General features: G+C 44.3%; 1 protein-coding gene across 2 annotated transcripts in view; it reads left to right on the top strand.

The window, feature by feature from the left end:
• SEPTIN7 (septin 7) overlaps nt 1–20,107 on the top strand; it is a 525,571-nt gene that overhangs the window by 375,091 nt on the left and 130,373 nt on the right. For both annotated transcript variants that reach the window (XM_078688225.1, XM_078688224.1), the window contains exons 5-6: nt 2,447–2,581; nt 18,716–18,833. In XM_078688225.1, coding sequence (XP_078544351.1) covers nt 2,447–2,581; nt 18,716–18,833 — 253 coding nt within the window. The remainder of the gene's footprint in view (nt 1–2,446; nt 2,582–18,715; nt 18,834–20,107) is intronic.

Genomic DNA, 20,107 nt, shown 5'->3' with positions numbered 1-20,107 from the left:
CTTGTTTGGGACCCACGCTGTTCAATATCTGTCACCCCCTAGGCAGGGCTACTGAGGAAACTAGGCTTCATTCCCATCTCCTACGCCGATGACACGCAACTCCTCCTTTCCTTAGATAAATCAGACCCGCACATCCAAGACATTGTCTCGAAAGGGACGAAAGGCATTGCGTAGTGGATGAGGGTTAATTTCCTCCAATTGAACACTGAAAAGTCCGAGATCATGTTCGTAGAAGCAATATTGAGATGGTCCCCCAATTGGTGGCCAGAAGAATTAGGACCAGCCCCGCCCCCAAAGCAGATAGTGAAAAACCTGAAAGTAAGAGTTGATCAGGTACTAACGCTAGAGGAACATGTAAACATCACAGCCAGGACTTGCTTTCACACTCTTGGCATCCTCCGAAGGGTTTTTCCCCTTACTGCCATCAGCTACCCGAAAAACCCTAATCCAGGCACTGATCATCAGCTGCCTGGCTTACTGCAATGCCCTGCTGATTTGTGCTAAAGAAAAATTCCTAAATAAACTGCAGATAGTTCAGAACAATGCTGCTCGCCTAGTGAGAAATGCCCCTCCCAGAACACCTTCTGTTCCACTTCTCCGCAAACTCCACTGGCTCCCAATAAAAAAGAGAATCAAGTCCAACATTTGTTGCCTGGTGTACAAATCACTACACAACATAGGCCCAAGCTATCTAGCCCAAAAGCTGGTCAGATATACACCGACCAGGCCCCTAACGTCGAGCCATCAAGCGCTTCTTTGCATTCCCCTTTTCAAACTGGCACGCACGGGAGGCAAAGCCTTCTCCCATCTGGCCCCCGGTACTCGAAAAAACTCCCCAATACAGAGGCACCAGTGCACAAACTTCTTGGTCTTCAGAAAACTGAATTGTTCTAATCTTCCTCGGTAGGGCCACAAGCAGTCTCCGCACAGAGATACCCCTTACAGGGTGATTCAGGCGCTATATAAGTCACATAAATAAATACATTCTTACGCTAAAGACCGTTTTGTTACTGCCAATAACTTCAGCTCTTAGGGTCGAAGAATTTCATGCACTATCAGTTTGTCCACCTGTCACAGTATTTTATCCAGATCATTTGTATTTTTACACATACCCATCCTTTTTTACCCTTCATGGTGTCTGTGTATCAAACAGCCAGGTATGTTACAAGTTCATCTTTTTTCCCCTCCTCAAGTTCGAGCTAAGGATTATCAGCAACTTCACAGGCTGGATCCCGGCATGTGATGACTTACAGAAACATTTATATTAAATGAGGTCCATTGGACTTAAGAGGTGTGCCCATTGTTGTGCTCCTGAAACAAAGAAGACTGCATTTAGCCTCCAGCTCTGCATTTGCTCATTCTATAAATGCTGTGATTACCGTAAAAAATTGTCATCGTAAGAAGTCCAGACTAGGTGTTTTTATTTGTTCTTTCGCACACATTTATTATTGTTTGCAGGTAGCTCTCTTAGACAATCATAAGCTTGGACAAACCAAATACTTGGCAGTTCTTTCACTTTCAGCAAAAATCTTACACGTTGAAGGTGTACATGACCCATCTTATAAATTATCAGTTTTGTCTATTCATTTTTCACCTGAAGCTGGGAGGAAGTGACAGTAGTTACCAGGAGATATGAAATATTTTTATGCGTATGAAATTTTAAATTGTGGATCAAGAATGTATTGGGTAAAACTTCCCCTTTAAGCGTAACACCAGTTCTTTACTAAGTCTTGAACAGCCTTGCTTTGAGACTGTGAAGTATAAAGTTAGTAATACAAAATAACATCTTTCTGATTTTATTTGGTCCAGAGGTCTCATGGGATCATATACAAAAACTCAAACGTGGACCGGATGGTTGAAAAAGGAAGTGTAGTAAATCGTAACATTTATTTTCTCTTTAGTAACAAGTTGTAGGTCTTGCTCGATTTTAAGTAGATATGGTGTTATATAAACCAGATTTCTAGCCTTAAAGGAAACTCTAAACATGTATACCTAATAGTGTGCTAACGTTCCGTAGTTTGCTTTTCTGTAGTTAACCAAAATGTCAGCAAAATCATGCAAAATGACATGTAATTAAGTGAAATGCAAATCTTTCATTCTGAGCCTACATTTTAGCGCGTAATGCGTCCTCGCTTAAATTTTGATGCAAGGATGCATTTAACAAAAGCACTGCTAGCATGTGCTCATGTTGTTGCACTCTTGTGGTCGCAAATGGCGAGCGTCACTGTACATTTTTCCTGCAAATGCTGTATAGTTACACAAAGTAGCGTGATGATGGAATTTCTCGTACGAAGCGCAATGTAAAATTTCCAGAATTATGCAAATTGCACTGTGTAATTTAAATTTTGCTCATGCCTTTATATTAGCTGCTGCTTGAGTGATTGTGAAAAGTTAATGGTGGTCAAAATGTACTCTGTTTTTTAAATCTTACATTTTCTATTTGTAGCTGGCAGCCTGTCATTGACTACATTGACAGTAAATTTGAAGACTACTTAAATGCTGAATCTCGTGTGAACAGACGACAGATGCCTGACAACAGAGTTCAGTGTTGTTTATACTTCATCGCCCCTTCAGGACATGGGTCAGTATTCAAGTTACTTACGTGGTAGAAATGACAAGTTTAACTTGTTTAAGTCTTTCATGAAGTGGGTGCTGACGTTCTGTATGACCCCAGTGCTTCACGTGGCACTGGAGAGCAGTTTGTTTGAACTGAATCTTCCGATCCCCACCGTTCGTGGCATTTTTATCCACACGGATCCTTGCCCTGTTACAGTGCAAATGACATTAATCTGTAACTTAGGTGCCAGCTGACAACCAGGACCCACGCCACTGCTTGGATACTATCCAGTCTTGGATGTTCTGATTCTACCTGTAGTCACATGAGCTGAGATTGACGGCATCCTCATCAAGGCTGAGGTGTAATCTTGAAGTTTTTGTTGAAATCCATATGTCACAAAAGCTTCCCCACTTCCCCTCTGCTCCACAAATCTAGCACCAAGTTGTTGACCCAACCCGTCTGCAAAAATGCCATGAACCTCCAACAAAGAATCCAACCCTACTCCCAGGCCTACACTTTCTTCTCCACCATAAAGTTTCACATCCTCTCCCCAAAAATGCCATGAGCCTCGAACAAAGAATCCAACCCTATTCCCAGGCCTACACTTTTTGCTCCACCATAAAGTTGCACATCCTCTCCCATGTTGATGGCATAAATGCCTTATGACTCTCCCCTTGCCCAGCTCAGGCTGCTTTCTGTGTAGGTGATCTTTCTGTTCCAAAACCAGCTTATTTTGTTTCTGCAGAACAATAGAGTTTTGGTCTACACTGACGACATTGCAGTGTTCTAGCCAGTCTCAACTTAAAGGGGGAGATAAGAGGAATTTCCTTGAGGAGCGCGTCCTTCTATTGACTTGTACCATCAAAAACAAAAGAGCCCGTCCGTACGTAGTAAACTAATCCTCCACAGGACAGAGAAAGCACTAGGTTTTATTATTATTCTATGATGAAGCATGCTAGGAGTGATACCCCGAAAATGGTCCCAGGATGCTGGTTTCCGGTCTTGGGAGGACCTAGCGTGGCAGTTCGGGGTGGACTTTTCCCATAAGGAGCAGGGTGAAATCTGATTTATATATGGCTGGGTTCAAACTTGGGTGGCATTGTGAGCAAAAGAACAATGGATTAATCCCAGATCTCTTGACTGGGGGCAAGTGGTTGAAAGATTTCATGACTCCATCCATCCATCATCTTATGGGCATTTTCTTGCTTTAACATTCTGTGCCTCTGCCTGCCTGTGGAATTCACGTCTGAGGGAGGGTAACAGTTGGGTTGTTTGTGCATTCACTGTAGACAGTCACACACAGGGAGCTGATGGTGTGCCCTGTGTAACGTGATGGACCATCACCACCAAGCTGATGGGTCTTCCTGAGCTAACGTGGTGGGTGGAATTGTCACTGACACCTGAATAGGACTGTGCCTGTCCTCACACAGAGCTCTCACCACCCCCCTGTAGTGTGTCTGGAGCCAGGGTCTTGTGCACTACATAGACTTTCCTTCAAAGTTTGCCTACTTCAAAAGTAGAAACTGGTATAAGTACTGGAGCTGTGACACCATAACTTCAGAACACTTCTGGACTGAAGGACATTCTTCTAGGAAGAAGAGCTAGATGCTGTAGGAGGAGAACTGCCACTCTGCTTGTCGCTTTGTTTTTGTTGTGCTGGCCTGTTGCTTCTGCCCTGGGAGTGAAAGGGCTGAACTTTGCTTTCTATATCCTACTTCCAGGGTTCTCCAGGGGCTTGAGTGCTTGCTTCCCTCTTAAGAAATCCCAAGGCCATCAAAGACTTCTTCTGCAGCCCCTGAACTCATCTGCTGGGAGTTTTGACTTGCCATGTGGTGCCAATTCCAGTTCTGGCCCCTTTGAGGTGGTTTTGCTGATAAGAACTCAGAAAATACATGCATAGACTCTCCGCGCCTGTGTTTCTGAAGCAGCATCTCCGTACGGTAGAAAAACCCACGCGGCTGATAAATCAATGCAGCGCTAGCAGTGCAGCTGAAAGATCGCTGCAGCTAGGGTCCCGAGCACTGTGCCACCAACATCCTTGGCTCATGCTCCGATGCGGGCCCTGCTGTGCGGCTGAAGAAATCAGCGCATCACCTGCTTTGTGACTGAGAAATCGACCCAGCACTTGTTCAGCCACATCGACCTAGCGCATCCGGATTTTCGACGCATTGTCCCTCTGTGCCAAGTTCTTCTTCGACGTGGCCCAGCAGTAAGGAGCAGAAGCAGTGTGTTTGGAAATCGACGCCTCACCTCTCCTGACAGTAAGGAAGAGACGCATCACCTCCCCTGGCAGTAAGGAACAGGCGCATCGCTTTGGTTTTGCAGTACGTCACCTTCCCAGCTCCAGTTTAAACTTTGATTTTTACGCATCCCACGCACTTTGTGATAAGCGACGCATATTTAGTTTCCTATGGACTAAACTGTTTTGAACATTTTAAAAGTGATGTCTTTACTTGTTGGATTTTTAGGTCTCGCTGAGCCAGCGCATGCTTTGCGAGAAATTTAGTGAGTGGCTTTTTGAAATGCTACCAGAGGCTTTTGCTGGCCTCAAGCTTGCGTTCACGCGTGCAGCCGCCATGTGGGTTTCTGTCAAGGCTTATTAAGCCTTGCGTGCCTCTCTCCGCCTTGCTTGCTCAATTCCCTCCCCCTCCACAGATCGCGTCGCTCAGTAACTTTAGCCTGAACAATCTGTGAAATGTGTGCACATCTGAATCTAGCTTTCAGCATATATACTTTGTTAAACATGCATATAGCTGTGTATTCACACCATTAAACGTGCACGGACACGACTGTTTGCAAAGCAAGGTTTGTTAAACCTGCTCTAGGTCAGCTAGTGGCAACAGACGCCACCCGTCACACAACTGGGAAAAACCGAACAAACAAAAGGTAGGCGCACAAGTTTCTCAAAATTCTCAACATTGTGATGTAGGCAGTCTGAACAAAAATACATTTTGCTACTTCACAGAGCGTGCGTGTAGGGTACAATTAAAATAAAAAAAAGAATACAGCGGAAAATGGCAGCATCAAACCTGTAGTTGCTGAAAAGCCTTTGGTATCTTATTGAACCTAGAGGGCAAGACAAAATCACAGCCCCGGGCCAGCAACGCCAACTCCTTCCATAGATCGGGATCCTGCCGCAAAGAGATCTCCTTGATCCTCATACTTTCATATTTCATTTAAATTTCCTCTGGTGCACCGACTGGTCTGAGCACTGAGTCCCAGAGATCCCCCTGGCTGGCCTATTATTACACAGCGCCCACTTCACTCGCGGCGGCAGCTGCGCCTCAGCTCCGAGGTATTTCGAGGGCCGTCTCAACTCCTGACTGTTGTGCCATTCATTGGAGGGAACTTGGCAGGGAGCGCAGAGGTGGCCTGTAAAGTCACTTTGGGGTCTGCCCTTCGCGGCACACGTTCCGGAGAGGAAACACAACGCTATGTAAAGAAACAAACTTTGCTGCAAAGCGGTGCCAACTTGGAAAACAGAAAGCCACTGCTCTGAATGCTTGAATGCTAAATACTGAAGCCCAACAGGGCACACACAACACTCTGGCCTGCCACACACAACCCTAGCGTACAAGCTACTGGGAACAGGGACGCAGTGAACTACAATGACTCTTTTTCTAGATGTTCAATGGCCCTCTGTCAGAATAGCAAAGAAAGAAACCATTAAAGACCTTTAGGATATTTCATCACATGATTGGTTCACTGTGATGAGTCAGAAATGCTAAAAGAGAACTTTAGCCAATCTATTTTTATCAAATATCAACAATGCCAGGGCTCAAACTCTCATTTGCTGCCATATTATTACCACCAGCCACCATTTTCCAATCCTTGGCTATGCTTTCACATATTATTAGCAAGTGTGTTGGTCCAGTTGGCTCAATTTAAATGAAAAAGGACTGCAACTGTTAGATTTCAACACATGCACCATGATATTTAGAATCAGGCCTATCTGTCATAGATGTGGTTGAGTAAAATAGGTTACAGCCAGTTGAAACTGCCCTCGTTGCCTTGCAATGGGGCAGATATCAAGCACATCTTCTGGAATGTGTCTGACAAAGTCAACTATTGGGGAGATCTTGGCACCATATTGTCATCTGTCACCGGCCCCCAGGAACTTCATAGTCTAGAACATTGCATACTGGGCCTCTACAAGTGCCCCATGTCTGGTAAGTTTGCGGACAGGTGTTTAGACCTACCCTTCTTACTGGGTAGACACTCAGTCACTATGAGATGGAGGGCCTCATCCTTACCTGGTAAGTCTCAATGGCACTCTACTGTATTACAGTGGGCCGAAGTTGATTCTGTCTCTCCGAGGATAAAGGAGACCTGGTGTCTGCGAAAACGGCTTATTGCCGGACTGAGGGTTTATTTGTTATTGCTCTTCTCCTTTAAAATTGCATTAAAGAGGATACCAGACCCCCTGATAATTACAAACGTCTGCCGATTTACTTATGCGAGGTGTTCATATTAAAAAACGACTGGACATAACACAATTTATACAATCTCCCTCCCTTAGTTCCAAAATGTCCAATGCAATCACAAATGTCCTTTACCTAGCCACAATTTGAGTACATCCCACAGCCTCACGTTTTCTGATTTCCCTCACAAAACTGTATGTACTTACCTTAGAAGACTCACCTTGTCTATAACTGTACAGTTGTTACTCATTTAAACTAAGTTAACCATTACATGCCTTCTTCATCACATATATGTATGGATATTGCATATATTACTGGATACTGATTGTATGCAGATTGCTGAAACATGAGTCCGATACATGCCGCTTACTAAATAATGTTAATATATAAAGACCAATGGTGCTCCTGTGAATTATTATGCATATCTACTAAAAGTGCTGAAAACCAAAAACGAACAAGCATTGGCATAGCCAATAGGTCTCGCCTTTGGGACCTTATAAGTGTTTAGCCATGCAACAGTGGATGTTGTTGCACCAAATATATTGTGCTGCATAACTAAATACTTCTAAGGTCCCAAAAGCGAGACCTATTGACTATGCCAAGGTTTGTTATCGTTTTGGTCTTGTTTCATTCAGATAAATATTGGTTATTTCTCTAAACTGGTGAGGTGTCCATTTGTAGTGTTTTCTCCTTTTCTGTGTGTATATGTACAAATGCTTTACACTTGCCTCTGAGATAAGCCTGATTACTTGTGCCAAGCTAACAATGGGTGAGCAGGGGTTATTTTAGCTGCATAATCCTCTTACCCTGACTAGAATAAGGGTCTCTATTTGTCAGGATGCAAACCACTGCCAACCAGAGACCCCCATTTCTAACACTGCCTCTGTCAACAAGGATACCGAAAACCTTGAATGGAATAGAAGTTGTTAACGGAGAAAGCCACAAGTCAATCTAACTTTGATCTCCAGTGTAGTTTTTTTTTAATAGATTTGTTTTATTATAAAAAGTAATCTAAAACTAGTGACAAAACAATGCAATCTATTAACAAATGCAGTCGTGTTGGGAAGAAGGATGGTTAAAATTGAGGAAAAGCAGAAAGGAAGGGGAATATCACACTTATTGATTTAATGTATATATTTGAATCGCATTAACATTCTGATAAAGTTGGATCTTGATCTTGTACTCCTAGATATCATGTAGATTAAGGAATATCTATCTTGAATAATTTATGGGGTCGAGCCAGCTCAACAGCACAAGCTATCTGGTTGCAAATCACCATTGTGGACTTACCAAGAACTTAAAGGGCTTATAACGCACCTGTTACTTACTGAATCTATACCATGTTGGCTGCATGAAGCTGTGATTTTTCTTTTCTTAATTTTGCTCTAGTGTTATGTGGTTGAATGGGAAGTGTTACCTTTCCCTCGTTCTCAAAAATATGCCCTTATGACCAGCGATTATCTGAGTAAGGTACTAAGAGTTGGTGATTTGTAGGCTTCTGGTTCATAAAGGGAGTCACGTTAAACTGATATCCTATTTGAGGATCTTCTCTGATAATATGCAGAAATTATTGTAAACATATTCTTAAGGTGTCTTTACTGATAATGGTTTTATTTTATTTCAATTATACTATATTTCAAAGAAATTGCTGACTATATTCATAACAACAAATTGACTGTTTTGAACCACTGATTATAAATACCCTTCCTGCACATTCATTGGATAAAATGGTCTATGGACGTTTCTTTGAGGGTGCTATGTATACATTATTAGACTTGGCATTTTTGGCGTGTTTCCCCTTTTTTTTTTTTTTGCTTTCTGACCTCCCGGTTTTGATTCTGATTTAGCTGATTTAGTGTCTTTGCGCACTTTCTCACTGACGTTCAGTGTTAAAGAGCAGGTGCTCCTGTTGTAGATTGTGTTATTGGCTGCGGTTTACATGATTGGCTGATTTGATTTACTAGTCCGTCCCTAGTACAGTGCACAGTGTGCGCCCAGGCCCTGTAAAGCAAATGCTGCTAGTGGGCTGAAAAGCAAAACACACAAGATGATGAACGGAATGTTGCACAATGGCAAAACATTCACCCCCAGTTACAGATCTGGGTTTAATCCATCGTTAGTTTGTTCACCAAGCCACCCCAGTGCAGACAAGGCCATATGCAAATCAGTCTTGACCCTGTGCCTCGTGGGAACAGTCCAGCCCGAACTGCCAAGCCATGTTTTCCCTGGACTGGAATCAAGCATCCTAGGATGGATTATACCCAGATCTGTTGACTAGGGGTGAGTGTTTGATTGGTTCAGATGCTCCGTCCATCGCCACCCCCTTTTGTACCGCTTTGTTCGCCATAAGTTGGCAGGGTATGCTCAGACGTGAGTCCCTTGCTCACTTTGCCACTGGATTCAAGCAAGCCGGACTGAAGACGGCTGAAATGCCAGAAACCGGTCCTCGGAAGCTCGTTTCCGGTCCAGGAAAGGCATGGCTTGGCAGTTCGGGCTGGACTGTTCCCATGAGGCACAGGGTCAGACTGATTTGCATATGGCCATGTCTGAACTGGGGTGGTGGCGTGGGCTAAAGAACGGTGATAGATTAAACCCAGATCTGTTGACTTGGTGTGAGTGTTTGATTGGTTCAGATGCTCCGTCCATCGCCACCCCCTTTTGTACTGCTAGTGGGCTTGCAGCACTGGTTGTGCCACCCACACAAGGAGCCTATAAATGTAACTCTGGCCTGCCATTGCAAAGCCTGTGTGCAGTCTGGTACTGCCATGTCGACTTGGCAAGTTTACCCACTTGCCAGGCCCTAACCTTCCATATTTTTATATATCAGACACCCCTGAGGTAGGCCATGGGTACCCCTGTGGGCAGGGTGCAGTGTATGTGATAGGTAGGACATGCCATGGTGTGTGTGGTATGTCCTGATAGTGAATTACTGCCAATGTAGTTTTTCACTATTGCAAGGCTACCTGTTCCCAAAGTACAGAGTGGGGAGTTTGCTTATAACATTTTATACACATTACTACCCCTGGGAACAAGGTAGGAAAATAAAGTTTAGTGTGCCTAAAGTCCGAATCTAAAGATGCTTCTTTTAGTTGAGGTGATTTTTACATTTTGTGTTTGAAAATACCACTTTTAGAAGGCAGGTTTTTTCTTGCTCAGCCATCCAGTGTGCCTCTGCTGGGTTTGCGTATTGACTGCTGGCTTTGGCATGACAGCGGCTGGGGAGGAGCAGTGGCTCCAGAGAGTCTGGATGGGTCAGGGATGGGCTGAACAGACCTGGGATGCATTTAGAGTAGGGGCGGAGGAGATTTCCTTTCACCTGAATGGGCCTGGTCTGCCTCTGACAATGCTGTTTCCACCTCCTGCCAGAAGCTGAGGACCGAGAGGACAGCACTGGTTCTAGCTGGGCACAGACACACACTGCCCCTGAGAACAAAGGATTTTGGGCTATAAAAAAGTGGGGCCCGACCCCTTAAGTTTAGAACTCCTTTGCACCAAGAAGACTGCCAAGAAGAAGAGCTGGAGAAGCTGTGAGTAGGAACTACCACTTTAAAAAAAAAAAAATATATATATATATATATATATATATATATATATATATATATATATATATATATATATATATATATATATATATATATATATATCTTTATTCGTCAATTTGCACAATAGGCGCATGACCCTGTACACCAGAGTCCACTGCAGCATCACATTACAGAGGCATGGATCAGCAATTGACTTTTGAAGAAAAACAAGATTATCAGCATAATCAACAGTAAGAATTACTGAAAATAACAACCCCCCGAAACCCCAACTATTCCCCCCCCCCCCGAGTTGCGCTACCACCACTGAAACCCACCCACCGAGCACACACACACACGACAACCAACCACTCACACTGCGCCAGGCCCCCCCACCCTGTCCCTATCCACATTCCAGCAAAATATTGTCTTTCAGCCGGGGACTCCAGCCACAGGTCCCTATAGTCAGCCCACCTCTTCCAAATTTTGAAGTGCTTACGCGGACACCCTCAGGCCACAAAGATTGGCTGCTCCAACCCCATGCAGAAGTCTAATCCATTTTTCCAGGCAGCCACCGAGGGGGCCTGCACATCCTTCCACAACTGGGCGATTGCACGTTTCGCTAATGTGAGACCCTACAGTAGCAAATGCCGCTTATAAAGGTTGCCCCGATCCCCTCCATCACATGCAAAAGGACAAACTGCGGAGTACGTGGAAGCGACCACCCCAGGACCTCCTACAGGCAGGCGAATATCCCTCTCCAAAACCGGTCCAGTGACAAACATTGCCAGACGGTGTGTAGGAATGTGGCGTCCGACCCACCGCACCGGAGACATTCAGGGAATGCCACCAGCCCCGCCCGCCACACCCGAGTAAAATGTAAAATAAATTTGATGGATATATTTAAATTGGATGAGGCGGAGACGCATAGCTATGGCTGCCCCCCCCCCCGAGGTGCGGTCAAGGCCTCCCAACAATCTTCTTCCTCCAAGACCCCCACATCTTCCTCCCATGCCCCCCTCAGTTTCTCCAACTGGGACACACTATGGGTGACCAGGGTCTGATATATGTGCGATATCTTTTTGGTCTCAAGGTCTCCCATAAAAACTTTTGCCTCTAGCTGACTAAACTCCGGTATAGAGTCAAGACTCTCCAGAATAGGGGTGAGCACTTGCCGGAGCTGGAGGTACCTGAAAAATTGCGTCTGGGGCATGCCAAGCTCCTCATGCAGATCGTGAAACGATTTGAGGGAGCCATTCCGCACGTCGCCCAGGGTGGATATGCCAATGGCATCCCAGCCCCGAAATCCCTGAAGGGGGTTAAGTCGGGCAAACGCCCATTGTGCCACAGGGGAGAGGCTTTCCTCCGTAAGTGTGTTCCACCACCCCATACGCTTCAGAGATTGGTGCCAAATCTGAAAGATTACTTTCGTGGCCGGTGGCAATGCACAGCGCAGCGCTGGTGAATAAAGTATCGAATGAAGAGTGAACTGCCCCATCAGCTAACGCTCCACAGGGTAGGCCGGGTCCCCCCTATCTCCATACCACCACTCGTTGAGGACCAACAGGTGCGAGGCCTGATAATATGTAAGGATATAGGATGTCGCAAGACCTCAACAGTATGTGGAGAGAAAGCATGTGCGCAATGCAACACGCACCACTCCTCCTCCCCAAAGAAACTGTCCCAGCGCCGAATTCACCAGCCGGAACCATTTGTGCGCAATCTGGTGCGGGTGGTTCTGCAATTGGTACAACAAGCGGGGGAGTGCGACCATTTTGAATATTGCCGACCTGCTGTATATCAGTGGCATTCGGGTCCATGTCTTGATATCCGCCTGCACGCGAGGAACTACCACTTTGCTGTGTGCTTTCCTGTGTTGGCCTGCAGTGGCTCCTTCCATCTTGGGCAGTGAAAGGATTGGACTGAACTTTCTGCAAACTTCTTTATTGAGTTTCTCCAAGGGCTTGAGGTAGAGCTTGCCCCCTGTTCAAGAAGTCTCAGGAACAGCAAAGACTTCAAAGTCTTCTGCCATGAGCACTGGGGACTGTTATGTGCTGCAACAGAAGAAAAGCAACATGACGCAGTCTAGGACGCCGCTGCTGACTCTGTGTCCTGAAGGCACCACTGCAACGCCACACCGCAACCCTGGACTCCCCAACGACAGCACATGCCGCCACCACCGAGCCGCTGCTTGCACCACAACTTGTGGGCACCGTAATCCGCACCGCCTCACTACATGCCGTCGCCCTGGTATCACCGACAACGATGCTCCACGCCGACATCAACGCCCCTGCTTGCACGGTCACCTGCCAGCACAGTGACGAGCACCGCATCACTTTGCACCACAGCCCTGGTCTCACCGACCCAGCTGGACGACCGTCACCGAGCTGCTGCCTGCACCACAACCTGAAGGCACCGCGTGCTGCACATCGCACTGCAGCCCTTGACACCTGCCGACGCCGGTGCTCCCGACTTCAACCGCGAGGAGCTCGATCTGCAACACGTATGAGTTCAAGGGCCCGGCGACTCCTGCACCAGCCTCCGGAACCGACGCTTGTGGACGACGTGATTTCGAAGCTCAACGAGAGGTCGCAGACGCCCTGCATTCCTAAAGGTACTGTTTTGCGGGTCTTCCTGACACTGTAGCTGGCCTTTGACGCCGCTGTCAGCCAGAACTGTTTGGATTTGTCGTTCACGACACCGTGATAGCCCCAGACGGAGCTATTGACTTCAAGGAACTTTATTTCAAGTCTATTTTAATGACTGAAGATTTGTAAGTACTGTATTGTGTAAATCCACGCAGAAGCACGCATCTACAAGTAGAACCTCAGCTCTGAAAAGTCCCAGATGTTCAGAGACTGACTACTACTATTCGAATACTTTGGAACTCCAACAGACAGTTGGTGATTTTTGTTTTTCCCTTGTATGCAATGCCTGTGACCTGCAACTCAATAGTTTTTTCATGATATGAGATGCAACATTTGAATTGGAACGGAGTTATTATTAGATGAAAGACTACATTTATCTCAGGGGAGAGCTGTGCTGTAAATGTCCTAAATGTACTGTGTCCATGGGATCACTCAAACTTCAAGATGTAAACTAAATTGAAGTACACATTTGTAAATCACTGGAGATTTTAATAGTTCTTGTGGTCCAGCATAGCCATTGGTGTTATTTTTCAAAAGTTGGGTTGTTGAACTCTAGCACCTAAAGTTCCATAGGACAATCATTGTCAATGGAGTCTTTAAGCGAAAAATTACAGTATACCTTCTCGGGGTACAATTTGGTGCTAAATAAACCATCAGTGGCCCCATGCGTTGTTATGTATTTAAAACAGATGGTTTTAATTTGTTTGTGCAGATAAGTCACTTAGACCGTTTTGCTTGTGAAAACAAAGTCCAACCTAGAATTGCCAGGACATATACTTGCATATCCCATTAACGTAACAAAGGTCCTTATTATAATATGTTCATGTGTCTTAGTTATCAGTATTAAATATATGATGCCATATGTTTGAAACTTTGTTTGCTAAATAAGTTTAATAGTTTTCGATTTCACTGCTTCGTATTGTGCCATGAATCATATTTGTGCATTAATATTACAAGGGTCTAACCAGTAACCAGAAATATATTGGCTACTATCAGTGCCAGTATTATTTGGCTCATGCATGTTACACAAAATATGCCAAGGTTTCTCGACACAATCATAACGATAAGAGAAGGAAAAGACTTAACCACCGAAAATAGGTGAGGCTACGGAGCAAAAGAGGACACTACAACCAGTATCATAGCTGATCGATGATGAATCGAGAGCGGAATCCAACAGAATTAACCATGATTCACCAGCAACCTCTTTGAGCATGAGGCAGGGGTGTGTAATTCCTATCATCCAAAACTCGGGTGTATTGATTGGGATCCAAGAGAACAAGTTGCCTTGTTTATTTTGTCCACTGGAAAAGTAGGACCAACTCTATGCAGCACAAATCTTTTGGATGCATGTTTCCAGTAGCATGGTATGGGTCTGTGTAAGAGAATTGTCTGCCAATAAGGCAAGTCTTATATCCATATGGATAAGCTGCTTAGACTGTGTGTGTGTATTGTGTGTATGTATGTATGTGTGTATATATATATATATATATGTGTGTGTGTGTGTATATATATATATATATATATATATATATATATCGATAGATATATAGATAGATATATGATTCACTAATGCAATACCTCTGCTATTATGGCAAGTATTCTAAGAAAATGCTGCGAGCTCAGCTTGCACTACTGCCAGTGGTTCCAATATCTATACGTATTTGCAAATGTAAGAATTTGAGAATATTTCCAATACTCCGAGAGTTGTCCCTGATTCTGGGGAAAAAAAGAAATCCATGAGCATGAAAGTGAGTATACAAAGAAAATCTCACATGGAAATGTTTTACTAACCTATCGTGCAACTATAATTACTTTTTGAGGCATGTCAATGTTTAAGAAATACAAACATTATGGGTAAAATGAAAATTAATTTGGGGGCCTTAGTCTCAAAGAAAGTTGCAGCAGTGCCACCACCAGGTGTATGTTGTTGCATTGGTGCGGACTGCCAGGAATTCATAAGTTTTCGATGGTATAATAACATTTTATTTGTTTTCCAATAGAGAGGAACAAAAGTTATAATGCATATACAAACAGTGTTGTACATAGACAATTCACACATTTGACACAGAATACAGCGACCTTGAAGGCATCTCAAAATTGCAGTTTGCACCTGAAGTATCTCCTTGCCGCCTCTAGCTCACCATTTAATCCACAAGCCAGCAGCATGCTATTAGCCAAGTTCAAAGAGTTGGTGCCAGAGCCCCCATATTTTCTCGTATTTGGTCAGGCAGCCGCAATTATATTATATTTCTCATTCCAATTGAGCACGTCTATCCCTCCCCTGCTGCCGCTCGTAGAGAGGCGGCAGAGTCTTACTCAACCAGTAGCTGCTGATGTCTCTTTTGCGATTAAGCTGCCTTATCGATCAGCTTCTGCTTGTCTGTGTGTATACCCTCAACTGTGATCCCTAACTTCTGTCTTTGATAACCGTGTGACTTGGACCAAGAGAGCCCAAGTTACTGTCTCTTGGATATTGTCAAAATATTTCTTAATGTGCGCTCAGACCCACACAGCATGCATACCAGGTACAGAAGTCTGTTATATCTTTGGCATTGCATGTATGATAATGGTCCAATTTTATGCAAGGGTATTGGGGGTATAATATTATCTTTGGAAAATCTTAAACCATATCAACCACAGGAGCACAGAGATGGCCGGTTCCCTGGGTGGCATTTTGGCTGAAACCCATTCATGGTCTTAGAGTTGTCGGATGCCCCTTTCCCATTGTGCTCGAAGTGGCTATATTCATTTCTTACCATGGTGCTAAATAGTGATTTTCGCTTCTCCGGATTTATATTCATGAAGTCTCTAGTTTTGAGCTGCAAACACTCAAAGCGTGTCTCAGTTGTAAAAATCTAAAGAATTGACCTCTGTGAAGATCAGATTTGTGAGGGATTTGTTCATATGGCTCAAGATGTGTGGCCTCCCCAGATGATTCCTACCTTTTGATATGCCAATTAGATCCCAGCAATAAAATCCACCAGTGAGTCTATCCTGCCACACGATCCATTTCAGGACTGCCCCCAACGCTTCAAGAACATTTTGGTTGGCAGATGGTAGTAATTCAGAGATCCTACCACTGTATAGGAGGTTAAGTGAGCTTGATTGAGTCCCTGTTTCAAAATATACAGTCATTAGTCCGAGGTAGAAGGGAGGTCCAATAATACTACCTCATGCCAGCCGCATAGATGCCCCAATCCAATAGGGATTGAAAATATTTGTCCCATGCTATGTGGCAGATGAATGGCGGGCTGGGTTTTGCCATACCTTGTGAATGATCTAATTATGCACTTAGTCCCCATAAAAAATGTGCAGGATTCTTATGTCGATAGTTTTGCATTTATATTTAAAAACCTGGTCGGAATTATAATTTTAGAGGTGGTAGGAGTTAACACTGTACTCCTGATTCAGAAAAGGGGGTGGTGATGAACAGAGTGTCTGAATTAAGCAGACCACTCTTACCCAGTCCAAAGATCAGGGCTTGATCCATCACCGTTATTTAGCTCACTGCCCCATCCCAGCTCAGAACCTGGCTATATGCAAATTAGTCTGTCCCTGGCCCAGTGCATCATGGGATCAAGCCCTGATCTTTGGACTGGGTAAGAGTGGTCTGCTTAATTCAGACACTCTGTTCATCACCACCCCCTTTTCTGAATCATTTTGTCCACCATAAGCGTGGAAGGGTATACTCAGATGTGAGTCCCTTGCTCATTGCACCATCAGGATTCAAGCAAGCCGGGCCGACGACGCCTGAAATGGCAGAAACCGGTCCCCGGAAGCTTGTTTCCTTCCCAGTATAAGAATTGGCTTGGTAGTTTGGTTTGCCCTGTTCCCATCATGCACTGGGACAGGAACAGACTAATTTGCATATAGCCAAATTCTGAGCTGGGATGGTGCAGTGAGCTAAAAAACTGTGATGGATCAAGCCCTGATCTTTGGACTGGGTAAGAGTGGTCTGCTTAATTCAGGCACTCTGTTCATCACCACCCCCTTTTCTGAATCATTTTGTCCACCATAAGCGTGGAAGGGTATACTCAGATGTGAGTCCCTTGCTCATTGCACCATCAGGATTCAAGCAAGCCGGGCCGACGACGCCTGAAATGGCAGAAACCGGTCCCCGGAAGCTTGTTTCCTTCCCAGTATAAGAATTGGCTTGGTAGTTTGGTTTGCCCTGTTCCCATCATGCACTGGGACAGGAGCAGACTAATTTGCATATAGCCAAGTTCTGAGCTGGGATGGTGCAGTGAGCTAAAAAACGGTGATGGATCAAGCCCTGATCTTTGGACTGGGTAAGAGTGGTCTGCTTAATTCAGGCACTCTGTTCATCACCACCCCCTTTTCTGAATCAACACTGTACTCCTGGCAAACATTTGTGAATTTAATTTCCTCATAACCAAATATTCACTTGTAGCTATTCATGCGTAAACCTGCTAAGTGACTGTAAATTCACTACCCTGCGTCCCCTTTTCTCATTCTTGGGAAGGTTTTACTCTTGCCTTTGTCAGGAGTACTTTTCCAACCTTTTCCAGTGCAGGAAGAGATTTGAGGGAAGTTGGTAAATGCCCTTAAAATCATTATGGCTATGCACAGACTTACAGGGCGGTCCCACACTGTAACTGGCTTTCCTGCCCACTTCCAGACCCTGTATGTAAATTTGTGGAAATGTGGCAAAATCCGAGTCAAACCTTGAAATATTATGAGCTCTGTCATAGTCAAAGTGTCTGTTATCAGGGGGCTGATATATTAAGCACTCTGCCATAATTTGTCACCTTCCTAGGTGACACCAAAAGGGACAGGTGGATTTTGTTTAACGGAATAGACAGCTTTCTGAAGAATCCCAATCCTTAGACAAGGCGATGTTAACAGGAACTAATAGTTAGTGAGAAATAACTTTATCCGCCAGCTAAAGAACAAACCACAGCACTCTCCAGTCCCATTGCAGCATGGCCTAGGCTACCAAAGCTCTAGACATCACCCTTGGCTTTCTTGTGTTTGCATGTGTGAGGCACAAGCTGTTTAGGCCTGGCCGTGCTTGTGTGTTCATTGGAAACAGGTTGGGCACAATAATAGGTGATAGATGATTCCCTCCATTAATTCCAGGGCAGTAAAAAGCCTTTTGGCAGCAAGCAGTACATTGCTGGTTAAGGGACGTCTTCTGTATTTTTCAAGCAAATAATATTTTCACGGTTTTGAGTACCTTCAAGTATGTAATGTTTTCGAGCTTTCGAGAACCTAGGATAGGTCTAAATAGCAAAGGATGTTTTTATCTTGTATTGCACTAAATAATCAAATGTGTGACCATTTTACTCCACATTAACCATCCTAGTTAAAACCAGAAACTTTCATGTAGTATCCTGCAGTAAGGTATTTCTTAATTTGATCCGTTATGATTAATTAACTTCTGGGCAACATAAAAACAACTGTTGCAGATGCATGACATTACAAATGGGTGGCTAGTAAACGGGTATTACATTTTGTGTCTTAAAGTGAAAGTAGACTATTTCGGCAAGAAATGTTGGGTGTAGTGTTATTGCAGCATTTCTCATATTTGTGTTTTTAACTTTTCTCCAGATTAAAACCACTGGATATAGAATTCATGAAGCGTTTGCATGAAAAAGTTAATATCATTCCACTTATTGCCAAAGCTGACACACTCACGCCAGAAGAATGCCAACAGTTTAAAAGACAGGTAAGATGGAAGGAGATTGTTGTTTGCTACAATTCTTAGATTGTTTGCATACCATTCTGTTGAAGTGCCTATAAATGAGTTGCTTCACTTTGGAAGCTAAATGTTGAAAAATACTGTTCCGAACTCCCTATGGTGTATTCAGCCCTTGATTTTGACTGTCTGCCAATGAAACATTAGGCCAAATTGAAAACCCTTTTTTCTGCTCTGTAGGCGTGAAAAGTATTGATTTCTGCTGCTAGAGCCACGTGTAGCCAAGACCTCAATAAAGCAATGTGTTAGGACAGTAATAAGTCTTGCTTTTCTGCCCACACCTTAAGTTGAGACTTAGTCGTGATAGGTCAGACAGACTGTTTCCTCCACTGGATTTACATGGATGGCAGCCATAGGCCTTTGTGGGTAGTGACTTGGTCCTATCGGTGTGGTATGAGTGGGCAGAACGGGTATATGCTCTAAAGAGTGACTAGGTGCTGTTATGAAGTAGGGTTGGAGGTCCTGATTTGGTGAAGGTCATGAACATTGACCCAGAGAAGGCGATTGATGGTGGTGGAGCAGCATTCTGGCGGAATTATTGCCCCAGCATTCTGGCGGAATTATTGCCCCAGCATTCTGGCGGAATTATTGCCCCAACATTCTGGCAGAATTATTGCCCGAGAGTACAGGTTGGATTGAAAGACCATGAAGGACTTGGGTGTGAAATTGTAATTATTAGCTGAACAGAGAGACTCCCTCAAATCCTGTGAAATATTGGTCTGTCTCTTCCTGCACCTGTACACAAATTCCTTAAGCCAGTGTCTTGTTTATGCAGTCTCTGAGATGCCCATCATTGAAGCAGGATTTATCTTTAAGAATCTAGACTCATTCCTGTCCTTTGTGAGTCACCTTTCAAAATCTCTTGTACTGTGAATGTCACCGGGCTTCTGACTTGCATACAGAGTCGCTGTCTCTTAAAACTCCCACATGCTGTCGCCTTGTCTCTTAAAAGTCTTATTATTAATGCCTCTCACATAGTTTCAGTGGAGTTTGTATCCATTATACGGAGGTCGAAGCGTGAATGAACTGGCCTAAACGCTCCATCCTGAAACATAGCGGTGGGAAAAAGAAATCACCATGCCGGAAGAGTGGAAAAGCAAATTTGCAGTGTGACTCAGCCTAGATATGCAGGAATCATGTGACCTCTGAAAGACACATTTCATTGACAGTGAGGAAGCAGTTACTGTGACCCCTGTGTGTGTCGGACTTGTTGTGTGTTGAATTTGGGAAAAGGGTAGCTGCAG

This window comes from Lissotriton helveticus, chromosome 4_1 (assembly GCF_964261635.1).
Source record: "Lissotriton helveticus chromosome 4_1, aLisHel1.1, whole genome shotgun sequence".
Lineage (NCBI taxonomy): Eukaryota > Metazoa > Chordata > Amphibia > Caudata > Salamandridae > Lissotriton > Lissotriton helveticus.
The sequence above is the reverse complement of the archived record's forward strand: the minus strand, read 5'-3'. Positions and strand labels throughout refer to the sequence as shown.